A 19,204-nucleotide genomic window follows, 5' to 3' on the forward strand; every position below is an offset into this window, starting at 1 on the left:
GGTGCAGGCTTTCAGTTTTTCTAAAATCTGGCCCCGCACATGGCAGCCCAGAAATTGTCCGACTGCCATGAGCCATCTTTACACAGCTCATCCATGGGGCAAGGGGGGAGAGGAGAGATTTCCTGGGGGAGAACCCCATGGAGAATATGATGCCTCAGAAAATAGCATAAGGCTTTCTTGTACAGTACAAGAGTTTTTGGCAAAGGCCACAACAATGATTTACAGAACACTGCTGAGGTTCAGAATTAAATGCAATAAGAAGGTATAGTGCTTTCCTCTGGCACCACTCTGCCTGTTTGTAGTGATATAACTGGAGGCCTTCAGCAAATGCAGTAACAGTATTTAGATTGTTAGCTCCACAGGGGAGGGGTTTACAGGTTCTTAGAGCAGAGCACGTTGCTGGCTTTTTTTCAAATTGTTAGCAGCAGCAGCAGCAGCAAGAAGATAGGAAACTGCTGAATTGTGGCAAGCCAGCCTATGTCTGAAAGTGGATCCACCTTGGACTATGGACACCTATTGAGACTTAGTTTGTTCTGTCACTCACCCTGCCCCCAACTCTCTAGTGCTCACTTGTAGACCTTCCCACCCCTGCCCCCATTCCCCAATCAGGGTACTCCTCCAGAACCCTCTTACCTCTCAATCTTGTCCTTCCCTTCCATACACCAACTGAAACCTTCCACCTAACCCCTGAACTCCACTCCTGATCAGTCCCAACACATAGCTCTTCCTTCTGCATCCTGCCCCCTGCACACCCATTTCTAGCCTTGCCTCCACTCATACACAAACTCTTTGCACCTGGAACCTCACTCATACACCACTTATAACTCCTGCCCCCAGACAATCCACATGCTTGTCCTTTGCTTCCCACCGGCCTTCAACCTCTTCCCTCTAGTCCCTGCCCTCACATAAACTTTCTCAATTTGGTAGACAAAAGGTTGCATAGTGAATGGCTCTACTGCAGAGCTGTAGTGCTGATTCCTGAGTTGCTTCTTTCCACTTTAGAATCTGAGGCTGTGGAAGATCCTGAGGTGCCATAGACAGCTATACAATTTACACTGCCCCTGGTGTGACCCTGTGCTGCCATGCCCTGATAACAAAACCCAGCCTCTGTCCTTAGAAGTTCTGAACAGAATGGTCCATCTGAGTGAGGCAGGGCTGTCTCCAGGTGAAGATATTCTGCACTCCACCCCTCTGAGGGGCTGGGCAGGGAGGAGCCAGGTCTGAGTGCTGCAGGACTGGTGCTCAGGGGCACTGTGCATGCCCCACCTTCCCTGGGCTTTTACTCCTACAGCTCTGTGCAGTGTAATTGCTAACAGCTGCTGGGGCGAGAGGAAGTGAATCTCTGTAAACACTGGCTGGAGACAGTGAGAGTAAAATATGCTACAAAGCTGAGCTATTCGGGTGGGTGTTGGACAGCTGAGAAGACATGGAAGTAGTAAGTGTTATATTGTTGCTGCATTTTGGCTTTGTAATGCTAGGGCTTATGGTATTCCCCTGTCTCCTGTGACATGTTTGCTGTTTGATTTTCTTGCTCGGCTTTGTAGTTTCAGGCAATTGTCTTAGTGAATAGGCAACAGGTGTGGCAATAACTTTGACTTCTGAGCATTGCCTGAGGAGAACATCCCAGACAGCCTGTTTTTTCTGGTTAGCTGGGGTCTCTTGTCCTACTTCTATGGTGGAAAAAAATGTCAAGGGGTTGGAGAAGAAACTTTAGCTGGGGGTGTTGTGTTCTCCATGAACTCTTCCTGTGTCTCCTAGCTTGGATATCAGCCTGTACTGAGCTCCTTCTCCATTTGCTCCTAAGCATGGGTGGATTTGTGCGAAAAATCTAGGTAGCTAATTAACAGGTAATGCACCCTGAGCACATTTTATGGTGAAATAGAGCAGTCCGGGAAGTATGTGCCAAGTCTTCAGCTAGCTGTGTTGAGTGTGTCATGCAGGGTCAAAGTGCAGTTGGAATTCAGTGTTCAACAAGACAAGCGCCTTTTGATCTGTTTTCTGTTCAGACTTCACCAACCAATAACTTTCACAAAGGGGGACTGCAGTTCTCCCTCTCAAATCTGTCATGTGTACTCTCTTAGTGGGGTTATGCTTTCTTATACCAAAATATTAAATTGCCAAATATCCTACACGTGTATAGACTGGTCCTAGCTAGACACTATTACCAGCACCAAAACTCCCAGCTGTTGTTCTTTCTAAGACAGATCTTCTGTTTTGCTTTATCTTTCTTTTTTTTTAATTGGGAGAAATTTATATTGGAATAGCAATTTATTTGCAAGGGGGAAGTCAGTTTAACTTTTTAATCTCCCTTCTCCAACCCCTCCATAAACTACCTATTCCTTGGCTGTAAAACATCAGTAGCTTTCAAGCTGTTTTTTTTCTTTCTTTCTTTTTCGGTGCTGAATTTGCTAAGCATATTCTGACTACAGCAGGACAAATAATTCACTGACTACTTGCTGCAAGTTTCTGGCAATCTTTTAAATATAATAACTTAGTGAATTCTTGTTCATTGCTTGACTGGTTCTAATTTATAGCTAGCTGCTTCTGACCACAGCCTTGAGGCCTTTCATCTGCTCTCAGAAGGCTGACACAGAGACTTGGTATATAGGGACCGCTAGCTTGCACTGAGAAATGTACTTATGGATTGAGGTGCTGCTTTGTTTTAAGGCTGCACCATGCTTAGCACTGAGGTTAGCCGCACAATCCATCTGAGTGTGACTGACTGTTGTCACACAGGCTGAATCTGTGCAAAAGGTTTGCATTGAGTATTGGACCCACTCAGATCTGTCAGGTTTGAAGTCCTCCTGATTCTGACAGGAGGATGTTTACACAGCTAAAAGGCCTGTGAATCCTACCAGGACACCTCAACTCTTCTCTTTCTCCACCAACATTCCCTGGAAGTCCTTTACCCTGTTTGGGCACCTGGTGCTCCTGAAGACCCGTCTCACATCTCGTATCTTTTGGAGACAATCTCCTGTGGCTCTTGGAAGTCCTAGGAAAAGACCTATCCCCACCCAGAACAGGCAACTGAGAAGGAAAATACATCCTCTACCCCTGCAGCAGTTTTTATATTGTCAAGTGGCAGATGGGGGGCTTTACTGCTAAGCTCCTCTGTTGCCTGGAATTGAAGCTCCCTAACTCTGTGAGTGCTTGATTCCCAGGGAGCCCTGTGAGTTCTATTAAATGCTATTTAAATTAATATATCGGCCAAAGATGTTAACATAACCTAGTTAAAGAGCAACATTAAACAGTTTGAAAGAAGATTCTGGTTTTGTGTACAGTGACCTCATCCTGTTTAGTACCATGACAAACACCACTTAAAAATCTCTTTAACTCAGGGATCGGCAGCCTTCAGCCTGCAACCCGTCAGGGTAATCTGCTCATGGGCCGTGAGGCATTTTGTTTACATTGACCATCGGCAGGCACAGTCCCCTCACAGCTCCCAGTGGCTGCGGTTCACCGTTCCTAGCCAAAGGGAGCTGTGGGAAGTGCCATGCCTCAGGGATGTGCTGGCCGCTGCTTCCCGCAGCTCCCATTGGCTGGGAATGGTGAAACGTGGTCACTAAGAGCTGCAGGGGGCTGTGCCTGTGGACGGTCAATGTAAACAAAATGTCTTGCGGCCCACCGGTGTATTACCCTGATGGGCCATGTGACGAAAGTTGTCGACCCCTGCTTTAACCTTTTATTAAGGATGAAGAAAAGATGGAAAAACAGTGAAAGCATTTGAAATGAAGATATTAAGTAAGGCTTTCATTTTAACAACATCTCTTGTTCCCTTGCCCTTACACTAGAGAGTTTTTGTTTTTAGAAGGAAAGTCACCTTTGTCTGATGGTCTCGTTGGTGTGAAAGACTGTAATAATTGTGAGGAAAAGAGAAGTTAGCTGAGATGGGCTGGAGATGCTACTGTTGCAAGTCTAATCCTGTATCCTAGAAGACAAAAAAAGACACATACGAGAGGGGAGAGAAAAGAACAGCGAAGGTAGAAAACTCAGCTTGCAACCTCACTGCTGGTGAAACATAGGTCTGGCGCGTGGCCTTATCGGTCACACTGAGACCTGGTTAACTTATAGGAGGATTGGGCTGTTTAGGGCATCGCTGTTGCCTCTTTCTGGTCTCAAGCTTACAACAGTGTTGCAAAAAATATTGTCCTGTCAGACTAAGCCAGACTCATATTAAGCAGAAGGAAAGAGAGAAAAGAGAAGAAATAAGGTGCGAAAGGAAAAGGACATGGAGTGTGGGGGAAGAAAGATACAGTCTCACAACTCAAGTGGTGGGGTATGTCAAATGACTTCCTCTCTGGCCCGATTTGGTCAGGACATCTCAAGATTAGGGTGAAGAAGGCTTGGAGTTCTGAGGGGGGATAGGTGTGGCAGCAGCCATAATGGTGATGCTCACTCCAGTAGTCAAGTTTCTCCCCCACAAAGTCTTTCCTTAAGGACCCCCAAAAGAGAGTGATGGGCGGAATCTCCTACCATTGTTTTGTCCACTGATCAGATCTAGTTTCCAACACATCAGTTCTGGTTCACCATTTCTAGTTCCACACCCTTCTTATTTACCCAGCATGATCTTAACCCAGTCCTCTTTGTTTGGACTGATTCTTTCTGTCTGCCTTCTGCAACTCTTTTTCTACCAGCATTTGTTGTTTATTGTGACATCTTATGAAATTACACTCGCTTTTTACAATTGAACTCGCCATTAGAGTAAATCTGTAGTTATCACAATAGTACCATGCTAATCTTTACAGGTAACTCTCTGCCTGTGGTGTTTTTCTTTCTTACCATATTGTGTGCTTTGGTTGCTATCTTAGGGTGTGCTTCAGGCTCCTATTTCACTTCCAGAAACTCATGGGGATTTGGGGAAGCAGTGACCCTACATTGGGAAGAACCTCAAGAGACCTGGTAGGTTGGTAAGGGTGGAGGGCCACCATGGATTTCATTGTGAAACTGACCTCTAGGATTTGCCTAGCTAGCATGTGCTTGAGATGGGCCTTTTTTTTTTTTTTCTTTTTAAAAGAGCCTCCCCTCTTTATCTCCACTATTAAGTGTGGACTTCTACAATGTCCTCATTAACACTTGGTCTTCTTTCCATAATAGGCACTCTACTGCATGGAATCTGTTAGATCTGTTCAAGTGTTTATAATTTGTCATAAATAGGCATAATCTCAGCAAATATGGTATCATGAATTATTTGCCCAGTTCTAGTACATATGGTAGTGCTAAGAGTACCTTTCTTAGGACTGTGTTTCATGGGCATACAAAGTATAGAAAATGCCAACCATCTGAATCTAACAATGTGAACATGTTTCCTTTTCAAGGGGTGTGTGTGTGAGAGGGAGAATTGGAGAATTCCCTAGTCTAAAGAATTGTGGCTGCAGTTAGCATAGACATATTATAAAGCTTTAACAACATCTGCACTTAAAAATCACTCTTCATTCCTAGATGCCTTGTTGCAAAGTGGAAAAATAGCAGCACAGACACTTAAAGAAGCCAGGGCAAAACTAGAGAACCTGTTAATTAATTAAGCAAAGTGAATTATAGTTGCTATTTCAAGGCAAGAGAAATAACCTGAGGGAAAGAGGGATTTGTATTCACATCCTTTTTAATTAAGGCAAGGGTGGGGAGAGGGAGGACACAGAACAGAAGACAGAATCGTTAACTCTTGTCATCCCATTTTGCCATTAGATGGTTAACAAACAGGTGTGGGTTTAATGAACTATGTACACTGTACCAAAGAAGACAAGTCTTGTCTAACATGCTGATTGCAATTATAAGCACAAAACTACTTGTTTCCTCGGGTACAGTTGCATGTGTGTCTTGTATTACCCAGTTTCTCACTGATACCATTAAACACCTGAAATGGATTTACTTAGCTATAAACAGTGTTAAGTCCTTCAGGTGTAGCTTCAGTATACACAGCTGCTTGGTGCCGCTGCAACAGAAACAATAGTACCTTATTTTGTCCCATTGTCTGTTTAGTGTAGTCATGGCTCTCTGTGGTGACTTGGATAGAGGGTGAATCAGTTTTCTTTCTTTCTGGAAATCTCCATTCCCTTTAAACTCTGTAATAAACTAGCCAGGCTTCGCTGGCCCCAAATATGAAGTATAATAGAAGCAATTCACTCTCCTCCACAGGGTAGGTTCTTTACATCATACACTGTCATGTGAAAGTAGTAACATTACTGAAAGGGGTTATTCAATAGAAAATGTCAGTGTTTAATAAATTGTGCAATTTAAATAAAATTCAGTAAAACCTCAATATGCTATTCATCTGTTCTGCCTTAACATTATGGGTCTAAGCACTTCTACCCCACCCTGAAGAAGGAAGTTCTGTCCTTAAATTATTTTTTCCAATTTCCTCATTAGACAGGTTCTCGTGAAGTATCACAATTCTTTGCATTGAACTAGATAGTTAACCTGGCGCACTTAATGTAATCATGGCATATAACAAGTTTCATAGAGCAGTCCAAGGACTTTAGTAGCTCATAAATTTGATGTCTGGCTGTCTTTAGTTTTGCTCAGGACAGAATTCAAAAAGTGTATTGCAGATAAATATCACAAACTCCTTATTTTTCATCATGGGACAGCAAAATGCCTGGGACAAACCTACAAAGTTCTCTAAACTTTGCCCACACCTTTTAAAATTAAATTTAACAAGTTGTTCTAAAAAATGCTAATCTTTCAGGCAAATGTAGAAAAATGACTTTTACTGACAATATATTCTCCTGCCTGGATAATTTCTGGCACGCTGAATGAATGGTGGTGATTTTAAATCTGAGGATCTGTTACAAGTTCCATACTGCACTGACATGAGATAGAATAAGTGGTAATTCATTCATTCTTTTAAGATGATACAATTTGGCCTCAAAGTATTATTCATGTATGAAGTTCCACTGAGGTCAATAGGGCCAGTCATGTGTGAGGGATGCAAGATTTGTTTAACAATACAGGGGACCTTGATGGATAGGATTGTTCTTGTAATTCCTTTTCTGAGAAGGTGACACTAGAAAGCTAGTCTGTGGGTGGACAGGGTATTAGGTGCTCTGGGCAGCAGCTGGCACACATGACTGTGTTTCATGTCCTTAAATAAAATAGTTTTAATGTCAGTTAGCTTGTATCATTTCCAGCACTTACAACAAAGGGGACATGGGAGAAGTATTGAAATAATTTAGCACTTGAAAAGTACTAGCTTATGAGTCCTGGAACTAGTTATGAGTCACTCTTCATTTAGGGGCAGATCAACTGAAATCAATGGATCTATAACCAATTTACACCAGCAGAGAAGATACTCTTATTGTTTCCTCTACTCACATTCAGTGTATGCAGCTGCCTTGTTACCAAAAATACATCTCACGGATGTGTGTCAATGAAATTTGCACTTGATTTGAAGAAATCTTTTGGCGCAGCTGCTGCTTTGTTAACGATGCCTCTCTGGCAGGGGTGGCTCTAGGCATTTTGCTGCCCAACACAACAGGCAGGCTGCCTTCGGCAGCTTGCCTGCCGGAGGTCCCAGGTCCCGCGAATTTGGCGGCAGCCTGCGGGAGGTCTGCCGAAGCCACAGGACCAGCGGACCCTCCGCAGGCCTGCCGCCGAAGGCAGCCTGCCTGCCGCCCTTATGGCGACCAGCCGAGCGCCCCCTGTGGCTTGCCGCCCCGGGCACATGCTTGGTGTGCTGGTGCCTGGAGCCGCCCCTGCTCTCTGGTAACAACGTGTCCATCTATCTCAGAACTCCCTCTAGGACTCTCCTTTCAAAGGGGTCACTGAATCCCAGTTCTTATCTCCACCTCCCTCATTAGTAATGACTCCTAAACCCTTGTCTCTCACCTAGGCCCTGATCCTGTGTGGTCTGAGTATCTTCTAATGCCATTGTCTTTAATGGAATATTGGTGTGTTCAGTGCCTTGCAGGATTGTAATGAGTGTAACCAAGCAACTATTTTCCAACCTGTGCTTATGCAGGTCACTATCCAGTGTACCTGTAGCTGTGTCGATCCCAGGATATGAGAGACAAGTTGGGTGAAGTAATATCTTTTACTGGACCAATATCTATTGGTGAGAGAGACACACGCTTTCCAGCCACACACAGCTCTTCTCTAGGTCTGGGAAAGGTACTGCCAGCATCACAGCAAAATGCTAGCTGGAACAGAGAATTTAAAATAAGTAGTTAGCACATATTGTAAGGGACTGTTGGAGGTAGAGTCGCCTGTTAACACCTCTGCAAAAAGGGGGCAAAAAGAGCAGGTGAGTGGGTTACAGATTGGATTTGTGGCATATTACAGCAGTATTTCTGTTCAGTCCATGATTTTTAGTGTTTAGCAGAGTAATGAATTTAAGCTTCCAGGCTCATCTTCTGAAAGTGTTGTGCAGGTTTCCTTTTGAGGGCGAGGACTGATAGGTCAGATTGCTTTGCAGAAAGCATTCATCCACCGGTGATAGAGTGGTCTTTCCTGTGTGAGCTCATTTAAGAGTAGTGATTGTCTCATTTCACCCACATAGTTGGTGGGGCATTAAGTTTAGGCAGGGCACTGGATGAGATACACCCTGTGTTTTGATAGGCATGTGTAGGATCCATGGCTCTTGAAAGGTGTTGATCATTGTAGCAGTGGAGATGTATTGTTCCAGCAGGTTCTGGTGCCACTTTGAGTTCCTGTGTTGTGGGGAACTTGCTACTGATTATAATTGTGGAGAGGTTGTGGGGTTGTATGAGGTCAGAAGTGGAGGATGGGGTCCACATTGAGTATGGGTTGTAGTTGTTTGACACCCCACATGGATTCCAGTGTGAGGTCACAGGTGACAACGAAGTATGTGGTCAGAAAGGATTTTATTTCTGTACTGAAGCAAGTTCTCCTGGGGTATTTAGGTGGCCTGTTCCATGATTTGATCATCTTTTCTGGTGGAGTTTCCTTGTTTGGCAAAAGCTTGTCTCTCTCCAACAGAAGTTGGTCCCATAAAAGATATTACCTCACCCACTTTTGTCTCTGTATCTGCAAGTCACTGTTGTTGATTTACTCCTTTGGAGACTGTGTAGGGGGAAAGGGTTTTATGCTGAAGTAGCTTGTCTAAATTTAAACAATAAGACTTAATATTGGTTTTCTGTTTAGTTTTGGGTGAGGGTATGGTATCTGCACCCTTTTGCAATTCACTTAATGTTTTGTAAACATGCCATTAAATTTTAAACCACTTTTCCACCATATGAACCAATGCCTCTTTGGAGAATGCCTATAATCTTTCTCCTGCTTTTCCCCCCTCCTTTAGGAAGGCATAAGTGACTTCAGAGCACTCCGAGCAAAATTTCAAAATGATTCCAGTTTTTCAAATACTGTGCCACAACCACCCAAGAAGCCTCCTGCAGAAAGTTTACACCTGCCAAGCTCTGACACTAAGGGTGTGTCCAGTCCCAGAATCCTGAACCACGGTAAAGTGCTGGTGTCAGAACAAAAGAGAGAACGATTTTGTTCTGCTGTGCATAGCTCAGAGCTAATGCAATCCAAACCTTTTGTGTTGCCTAGAGTCAAGCATGGCAACTTGTATCTAGCAGAGAAGAATGAAGATCCAAAGAATAAAGCGTTGGAGGGAGCCTTTTGTGGAGATGCACCTCTTAGAGGGGATTCACAGAAATCCCGTCCAGCTTCTTGCATTTATCAGCAGGCATCTGTTAATGCAAATTCGGAGGAAGAACTGTTAAACTCCTTCCAACATACTCTGCAGATCTGGGAAAGTGCTTCAGCTCAGAACGACAGAAAGTGTGCAGTGCTTCCACCACCACAGTGTATAAGTGGGAATCATTCTGCTCAGCCACGGATTCTGAACACTACCCTCGGAGCAGAGAGCAGCAAAATGAGAAATGCTGAGAAAGAGCAAGTACTGGATTTCTCTACCCAAAAGAAATGTCTCCCAGCGAGCAGAATGCCTGTAGTGCCCCAGACTTCGTCATCTCCCCATCCATCCAGAGGTTACAAGAGCACTGAGCAAAGCCCTAAGACGACTGGATTCTCTCAGCTTGCTTATGATCCACACAAGCCAAGTGAGACCTCTCAGTATCTGAAAGGTAAATCCATCCTCTCAACATTGTTGCATGGTATTTATATGGCACTGTGCCATTTTTTGAGGCTCAGCCATGAGAACTTTAATGCAGATCCAAAAGAGAGAGCATATAGGGTCAGTTGGGATGGGTACCTACTTGCTGCAAAATTGAGCAGGGGGCTTCCAGAGAGAACTCTCTTCTAGTGGTGCTCTGGCATAGCAAGATATGGCAAGAACTGATATGTAGGGGTGCACAAAATTGACAAATAATTTAGGTAGGAAAAGAAAGGAAGGTGACTAACTGGCTAACTAGGTCTCTTCCTACTGCTGGGAGGGGGGATGGGGGAAGAGGACTGGGTGGGAGGTAAATTCAAGTTCTAGAAACAGGGTTAAGGAGGAAGAATGTGTTTCATTTGAATCAGTTTACCTATCCTTCCTTACACTGAACATTGGACAGACTGGATTCTTATGTCATGGTATTAATGTTTCATATGCTCTGCAAAAAATTAAGGGATTTATTTTCTATAGAGATAACTTTTGAGTAAAAATGGACCTGGTTTGAATCCTCAGATCTGTACATTTCCCTCAACTTCGGGAAGTTCAGGCCCAAACTAAGAATGAGCTTGCTCCTTTGGGTATTTCTTCTAGAAATGTGCTACTAAGGAGGTATTAAGCAGTAAGTTCATTTTATCAGCTTCAGATTTAGTGCCAAAATATTGAAAAGATTAAATCCTTAGTCCTGCTTTGACTGCAGGGGATTGGATTAGATGCCCTCTCGAGTTCCCTTCCAGTTCTATGATTCTATGAAATCATTGTTTACCCTGGAAAGCTACCTTACTGGAGCTGCATATTTAAGAGAGTTTTACTACTAAAGTCTAGAAAATGAAAAACCTATTGGCACCAAAAATTCAATTTTTTTTACAACAAATCAAGAAAAAGATCACTCTTAAACGTGGCCACTTGTATAACAATCTGAAGAAACAGAAAAAGAGCCTTCTGCTTTCTTACTACTTACTTACTATTTCTCATTCTGTAACACCACTGAAAAATCAGGCTCCATGCTGAGTAAGTGTCTATGTATAAAATTAGAATAGGCAAATTTTAGCTGAGAAGGAAACTGTTTGACATTCCTATCAGTTTTTTGCCAATTTATGCAAGCAGTCCTACATGAATTTTTACGTGAAATGAGAAGTAATAACTGACTTTTTCCTTGTGGCTCTTGCAACAAACAGCATCAGAACCCTTTCTCCATCATGCTGGCACAGAAAGACAACTTGACATCAAAGATAGCAAACCTCCAAAAGTTAAACCACTTCCTTCAGTTGAATCTCTTGGTTCCCCTCCAAAGAAACCTCTGAGGCCCCCAAAAGTGAATCTCAGTGCCTTCCGGCAGTCAGCCCCACATGTCAGCAGAAGAAATGAAACCGGTAAGAGATTTTGTCTTAGTTTCTAGCAGAGCTGGTTGAAAACTCTTTTAATTTTAAAAACAAGGAGTACTTGTGGGACCTTAGAGACTAACAAATTTATTTGAGCATAAGCTTTCATGGGCTAAAACTCACTTCAGCAGATGCATGCAGTGGAAAATACAGTAGGAAGACACACACACACACACACACACACACACACACACACACACCATGAAAAAATGGGTGTTGCCATACCAAGTATAATGAGCATAATCAATTAAGGTTGGCTATTATCAGCAGGAGGAAAACAAAAAACAACAAAAAAAACTTTTGTAGTGGTAATCAGGATGGCCCATTTCCAACAGTTGAGAAAAAGGTGTGGGTAACAGTAAGGGGGGGGGGAGCAGGGCCGGCGCTACCATTTAGGCAGCCTAGGCAATCGCCTAGGGCGCCAGAATAATTGGTGAGCGCCGTTTTGCCGGAGGGGGCGGCAGGCGGCTCCGGTGGAGCTGCCGCAGTTGTGCTTGTGGACGGTCGGCTGCTCGCGCGGCTCCGGTGGACCTCCCGCAGGCATCACTGCAGCAGCTCCACCGGAGCCACGGAGCACCGGACCCTCCGCAGGCACCACTGCGGCAGCTCCAGCGGAGCTGTGGGACCAGCGCGCGGGGCGGTGAAATTGCCATCCACCTAGGGCACTCAAACACCTAGCGCCGGTCCTGGGGGGAAGCATAGGGAAATAGTTTTTACTTTATGTAATGACCCATCCATTCCCAGTCTTTATTCAAGCCTGATTTAATGGTGTCAAGTTTGCAAATTAATTCCAATTCTGCAATTTCTCATTGGAGTCTGTTTTTGAAGTTTTTGGAGAATTGTTACTTTTAGGTCTGTAATTGAGTGACCAGAGAGGCTGAAGTGTTCTCCGACTGGTTTTTCAATGTTATAATTCTTGACGCCTGATTTGTGTCCATTTATTCTTTTGCGTAGAGACTGTCTCGTTTGGCCAATGTATATATAATAGCCCACCTTGATTAGTTTTGTTATAGTTGCTATGGCAACACCCATTTTTTCATGTTCTCGAAAGCTTATGCTCAAATAAGGTGCCACAAAGACTCCTCATTCTTTTTGCTGATACAGACTAACGCAACTACCCCTCTGAAACCTTTTGATTTTAAGTTTTCTGTCAGAAAATGCAGTTTCGTTGGAGGCCTTGTTTATGCCACATGCCACCACAAGCTACGCGCTGCCTTGGAAAGCAGTCTGTGTCCATGCTCACTGGTGTGTGTGTGTGTGTGTGTGTGTGTGTAAAACAGGGCAGTGAAGAGCTTGGGATGGGGCCAGCAAGAAAAGGCCTCTAAGGGAGCTGCCAGAGACTTTCACTGCAGTGGAAAAAGGCTCCAGTAGTTTGGGGGGTTGTGGGATACTACACTGCTTGCTTTTTTTAAAGCAGTGTAGATGTGGGAGGCACTGCTTGGGTGTGTAGAGAGCTGTGTAGGGTATATACCCTGGGCTGAGGTATGTAGGGCACTCTACTCACCTAAGAGGAGCATTACCATATACTCCGCTCTTTATACCCAGGCTATCTAGGCATGTAGCATTTGTACTCTGCATGCTACTGCAAGTGTATACTTACCCTAACTCGAGCTGTTTTGTGGGAACAGGACGGTGAAGTGTTGTTTGTTTTTTTTGTTGTGGTTTTTTTAAACAAAATTTTGGATGGTAAGGGAGTCAGAATTTTTTTGACATAAAAAGAATTTAATATTAATCTGAATGAAAATGAAATTTTTCACAATTTCTGTTGTGAATTTTTTTCCTTTGTTCATATTCAGAACCAAAGTAAACTTAAATATATTGGTAATGAGTTCTACAGGTTGGTTATGCCTTATGGGAAGAAGTACTTCCTTATGTATGGTTTTAAAACTGCTGCCTAATAATTTCATTGGGTAACCCAGAGTTTTTGTGTTGTATGAATAGGTAAATAACACTTTCCTCCTTAATTTTATCCACACCATTCGTGAGTTTTATAGACCTCTATCATATTTTCCCCTTTACTCATCTCTTTTCCAAGCTGCATAGTCCCTGTCGTTTTAATCTCTCCTCATATGGAAGCTGTTCCATACCCCTCATGATTTTTGTTGCCCTTCTCTGACTTTTTCCTATTCTAAATATCTTTTTTGAAATGGGGCAACCAGAACTACATGAAGTATTTAAGGTGTGGGCGTACCATGGATTTATATAGAGTCAGCACGATATTTTCTTTATTATCTATCCTTTTCCTAATGGTTGTTAACGTTGTTCGCTTTTTTTGACTGCTGCTGCACATTGAGCAGTTCAGAGCACTATCCATGATGACTCCAAACTCTTTCTTGAGTGGAAATAGCAAATTTAGACCCCATCATTTTGTATGTATAGTTTAGATTATGTTTTCCAACATGCATTACTCTGCACTCATCAACATTGAATTTTATCTACCATTTTGTTACCCAGTTTAGTGAGATCCCTCTGTAACTCTTTGCTATCTGCTTTGGACTTAACTAGCTTGAGTAATTTTGTATTGTCTGCAGATTTTGACACCTCACTGTTTACCCCCTTTTTTCCAGATTGTTTATGAATGTTGAACAACATCAGTTTAATTCAAGTCCTTGTGGAACACTGCTATTTACCTCTCCTTACTGTGAAAACTGTTTATTGATACCCTTTGTTTCCTATCTTTTAACCAGTTACTGATCCATGAGAAGACCTTCCCTCTTATCCTGTGACTGCTTATGCACCTTTCGTCAGGGACCTTGTCAAAAGCTTTCTGAAAGTCCACGTGCACTAGATCACCCTTATCCACATTTTTGACACCCTTAAAGAATTCTAATAGGTTGGTGAGGCAAGATTTCCCTTTACAAAAGCCATGTCGACTCAATATTAGGATAGTTGAAATCCCCTGTTGTTGGGTTTTCTGTTTTTTGTAGCCTTTCTTTTCTCCCTGAGCATTTCAAAATCCCTGTCCTGGTCAGGTGACTGGAAGTGTATATTCCTACCACTATCCTCTTGTTCAAGCATGGAGTTTCTATCCATACAGAGTCTATGGTACAGTTGGATTCATTTAAGATGTACACTATATTTGACTGCTTTCTTTCACATATAGGACCACTCTCATAGACTCATAGGTCAGAAGGGACCAATATGATCATCTAGTCTGACCTCCTGCACAAGGCAGGCCACAGAACCCCACCCATCCAATTTTATAACAACCCCTAACCCAGGACCGAGTTATTGAAATCCTCAAAATTGGTTTGAAGACCTCAAGCTGCAGAGAATCCACCAGCAAGCGACCCGTGCCCCATGCTGCAGGGGAAGGCGAAAAACCTCCAGGGCCCCTGCCAATCCGCCCTGGAGGAAAATTCCTTCCCAACCCCAAATATGGCGATAAGCTAAACCTGAGCATGTGGGCAAGACTCACCAGCCAGCACCCAAGAAGGAATTCTCTGCAGTAACTCAGTTCCCATCCCATCCAACATCTCCCTGCAGACCATTGAGCAGACCTATCTGGTGGTAATCCAAGATCAATTGCCCAAATTAACGATCCTATCATAACATCCCCTCCATATACTTATCAAGCTTTGTCTTAAAGCCAGAAAAGTCTTTCGCCCCTACTACTTCCCTCGGAAGGCTGTTCCAGAACTTCACTCCCCTAATGGTTAGAAACCTTCGTCTAATTTCAAGTCTAAACTTCCTAATATCCAATTTATACGCATTCGTCCTCGTGCCTACATTAGTACTAAACTTAAATAATTCCTCTCCCTCCCTAACGTTAACCCCCCTGATATATTTATATAGAGCAAGCATATCCCCCCGCAGCCTTCTTTTGGCCAGGCTAAACAAGCCAAGCTCTTTGAGTCTCCTTTCATAAGGCAGTTTTTCCATTCCTCGGATCATCCTTGTAGCCCGTCTCTGAACCTGTTCCAGTTTGAATTCATCCTTCTTGAACATGGGACACCAGAACTGCACACAGTATTCCAGATGGGGTCTCACCAACGCCTTATATAATGGTACTAACACCTCCTTATCCTTGCAGGAAATACCCCGCCTGATGCATCCCAAAATCGCATTTGCTTTTTTAACAGCCGTATCACATTGGCGACTCATAGTCATCCTGCTGTCAACCAGTACCCCAAGGTCCTTCTCCTCCTCTGTCGCTTCCAACTGATGCGCCCCCAACGTATATCCAAAATTCTTATTATTAATTCCTAAGTGCATGACCTTGCACTTTTCACTATTGTATTTCATCCTATTTCTATTACTCCAGTTTACAAGGTGGTTCAGATCTTCCTGAATAGTATCCCTGTCCTTCTCCGTGTTAGCAATACCCCCCAGCTTTGTGTCATCCGCAAACTTTATTAGCACATTCCCGCTCTTTGTGCCAAGGTCAGTAATAAAAAGGTTAAATAAGATCGGTCCCAAAACCGATCTTTGAGGGACTCCACTAGTGACCTCCTTCCAGCCTGACAGTTCACCTTTCAATACGACCCGCTGGAGTCTCCCCTTTAACCAGTTCCTTATCCACCTTACAACTTTCATATTCATCCCCATCTTTTCCAATTTAACTAACAGTTCCCCATGCGGAACCGTGTCGAACTCCTTACTGAAATCTAGGTAAATTATATCTACCGCATTTCCTTTATCTAAGTAATCCGTCACCTTCTCAAAGAAGGAGATCAGATTGGTTTGACATGATCTACCTTTAGTAAATCCATGTTGCAATTCGTCCCAATTACCATTGACCTCTATGTCCTTAATTACTTTCTCCCTTAAAATTTTTTCCAAGACCTTACATACTACAGACGTCAAGCTTACAGGCCTATAATTACCCGGATCACTTTTATTCCCTTTCTTAAAAATAGGAACTACATTAGCGATCCTCCAGTCATACGGCACAACCCCCGAGATTATTGATTGCTTAAAAATTCTCGCTAACGGACTCGCAATTTCACGCGCCAGTTCCTTTAATATCCTTGGATGGAGATTGTCCGGGCCTTCCAACTTCGTCCCATTGAGCTGTTCAAGTACGGCCTCTACCTCAATTGCAGTAATATCCACTTCCATATCCACATTCCCGTTTATCATCCCTCCATCATCGCTAGATTCCTCACTAGTTTTATTAAAAACTGAGGCAAAGTACTTGTTTAGATGTTGGGCCATGCCTAGGTTATCCTTAACCTCCATTCCATCCTCAGTGAACCTCCAACCTACTCTGCCATTTCCATATATTTTGTAGCCTGGTATTACTGTGTACCACTGATTATCATTGTTCCATCAAGTTTCTGTGATGCCTGTTACATCAATATCCTCATTTAATACCAGGTACTCAAGTTCCCTATCTTGCTATTTAGACTTCAGGCATTTGTATGTAAGCACTTTATAAAACTAGTCAATATTTAGTTGTCTGCCTTCATGTGGTGTAATTGAATGGGATTCTTTTTCATTTGACTGGTTTCTTTTCAGTTCCAACTATAGGCCTGGCTTGACATGAGTAATTGGATGTGGCTGAGGCCTTGTTTCTTGGCAGATAGGGTTAGGGAGGTAAATGAATTGGTAAGCTAGAAACAGAATGTCTGTACTAACTAAGATAAATGGTTCCCCAAGTGTTCCCCCTTACAATGGGTAAATAAGCCTGGAACATAAGAAGGGGAGGAAATAAGTCGTACTTGTACAGAGCACAGTGACCAAGCCAATCCATAAATGTTTATAAAGGAAGAGGTTTGCTGTGTAACTTTAGATATTTGGTATGCCCTGTACCCATCCCCTGTGCTTCGGCTGATCAACTCAAGTGTAGTTTAATTGTATGCCAATGACAAAATTTCAGTGACATGTTTTGAAGTTGAACTGAGTTCTTGGGAATGGAGTGGGTAAGGTCTTGGACGCTACTGAGTCCATAGGTTTTGAGGCAGCTTCTAAGACCCTATCTGTACTTTATCAACTTCTGTCCTTGCTTCTTTTACTAGGCTGTAGTGAATGTCCTTTAATGAATCCACTTCTAAGGGATGTCTGTCTGAATCATGTGGTCCTCTGCACCTGTCAGCTTTCCCTCAGCCATTAGTTTTAAAACTCCTCTATGAATTTTACATTTACATGACCATAATCTGGTTCTGCTTTTGATTTAGGTGAAGCCCATCCTTCCTGTATAACCTCCTCCTCCTTCCCCAAAAGTTTCCTCGGTTCCTAATAAACCCCAACTCCGAACACCATCTTCTCATCCACACATTGAGACCCTGCAGTTCTGACTGTCTAACTGGCCCTGTGTGTGGAACTGGAAGCATTTCAAAGAATGCTATCATGGAAGTCCTGGACTTTAATCTCTTTCCCAGCAGCCTAAATTTGTTCTCTAGGACCTCTCTCATACCTTTCCCTATGTCATAGTTACCTACATCTACCACAACCACTGGCTCCTCCCCAGGACAGCAAGTAAATCTATATAGATATTTAGAGAGGTCCACACCCTTTGCACCCTGCAGGCAATTCACCATGTGGTTCTCCTGGTCATCACAAACCCAACTGGCTATATTTCTAATGATCAAATCACCTATTACTAGTACCTCTCTTTCCTAATAACTCTTGCCCATAGGAAGATGTATACAGACAAGATTTTAATTTTTATGTTTACACTTGGAAATTAGTATCAATACCTCTCTTTGCCATGTGGTCCTTAAAATATCTCTCGCTCTGTGTGCTACTCAGCCCATTGTCCTGTTCTACTGTAGTCTCATGATAAATGTAGTAGCAACTATATTTTGTTTGCCACTTGTCAAACGCTGTTGTTTTTATTTCCAGCTGCTGTAGAAGATGACTACATGGCTCCTGAAAAGTAAGTGTGTGGATTTAACTTTATAGGCTACAGAAACACATATATTTGTACTAAAACAAACAATAGTTCTTGTAAGAATTATAAACTCTTCTTCTGAAGATGGATACACTTATAAGCAATAAAGTGCTACTTTTATAATTCCATTATGCACAATTCTTGCATTTAAATGACATAGAAAGAATCCTCCTGAAGCAAGCACTTTGTATACTGTGTGTGGATTCACTAAATTACATGTCTGACTAGTGTAACTCCTATTCAAGAAGACGTGGGTGGCTGAGGGTATTAATAATGGGAGTTTCTTCTCTGTAGATTATCTGTTTTGAATATAGCCTGGACAGGTCTTTGAGTGAGTAGGCTTTCCTTGATGCCAGTGTGAATTGAGTTGGTGTTCCTTGTAGACACATTTATGTCCCAAAAGCATCACCATATCTGACGTTCTCATTGGTCTATTTGCTAAGTCAAAGGCTATGTCTACACTACCATGGTAAATCAACCTACGCTATGCAACTCCAGCTATGTGAATAATGTAGCTGGAGTCGACGTACCTTAGGTCAAGTTATCACGGTGTCCACACCATGGTGGGGTTGATGGAAGTAGAGTTCTAATCGGGGGTAGAATATGGGCTCAACTGGAGAGCAATCTGCAGTCGATTTTGGTGGGTCTTTACTAGACCCGCTAAATCGACTGCTGGTGGATCGATCTCAAAGCATAGTGGTGTTTTTTGTTTTTTTGGGGGGAGGGGGTTGGTTCCCCCCCCACTGTACTGTAGACATGCCCTAAGATATGAATGACTAGCAACCAATTTACCCTTTTATACTTAGGTGAGATCCTGGTAGACGCATACAATTAGATCTTAAAAATTACACGAGCTATAAACTTTACAACAATAGAGAAAAGGAAATTACAAAATTCCCCAAAGTCTTTGGAACG

The 19,204-nt window shown here is 42.9% G+C and overlaps 1 protein-coding gene across 1 annotated transcript in view; it reads left to right on the forward strand.

Annotated features, from left to right (window-relative positions):
• Positions 1 to 1,355: 1,355 nt before the first annotated feature.
• The window catches only part of FYB2 (FYN binding protein 2), a 42,775-nt gene continuing 24,926 nt past the window's right edge, over positions 1,356 to 19,204 (forward strand). The window contains 4 exon segments of the mRNA XM_030573156.1: positions 1,356 to 1,435; positions 9,251 to 10,043; positions 11,251 to 11,445; positions 18,241 to 18,274. Coding sequence (XP_030429016.1) covers positions 1,427 to 1,435; positions 9,251 to 10,043; positions 11,251 to 11,445; positions 18,241 to 18,274 — 1,031 coding nt within the window. The 5' untranslated portion in view covers positions 1,356 to 1,426.

This window comes from Gopherus evgoodei, chromosome 8, assembly GCF_007399415.2.
Source record: "Gopherus evgoodei ecotype Sinaloan lineage chromosome 8, rGopEvg1_v1.p, whole genome shotgun sequence".
Lineage (NCBI taxonomy): Eukaryota > Metazoa > Chordata > Testudines > Testudinidae > Gopherus > Gopherus evgoodei.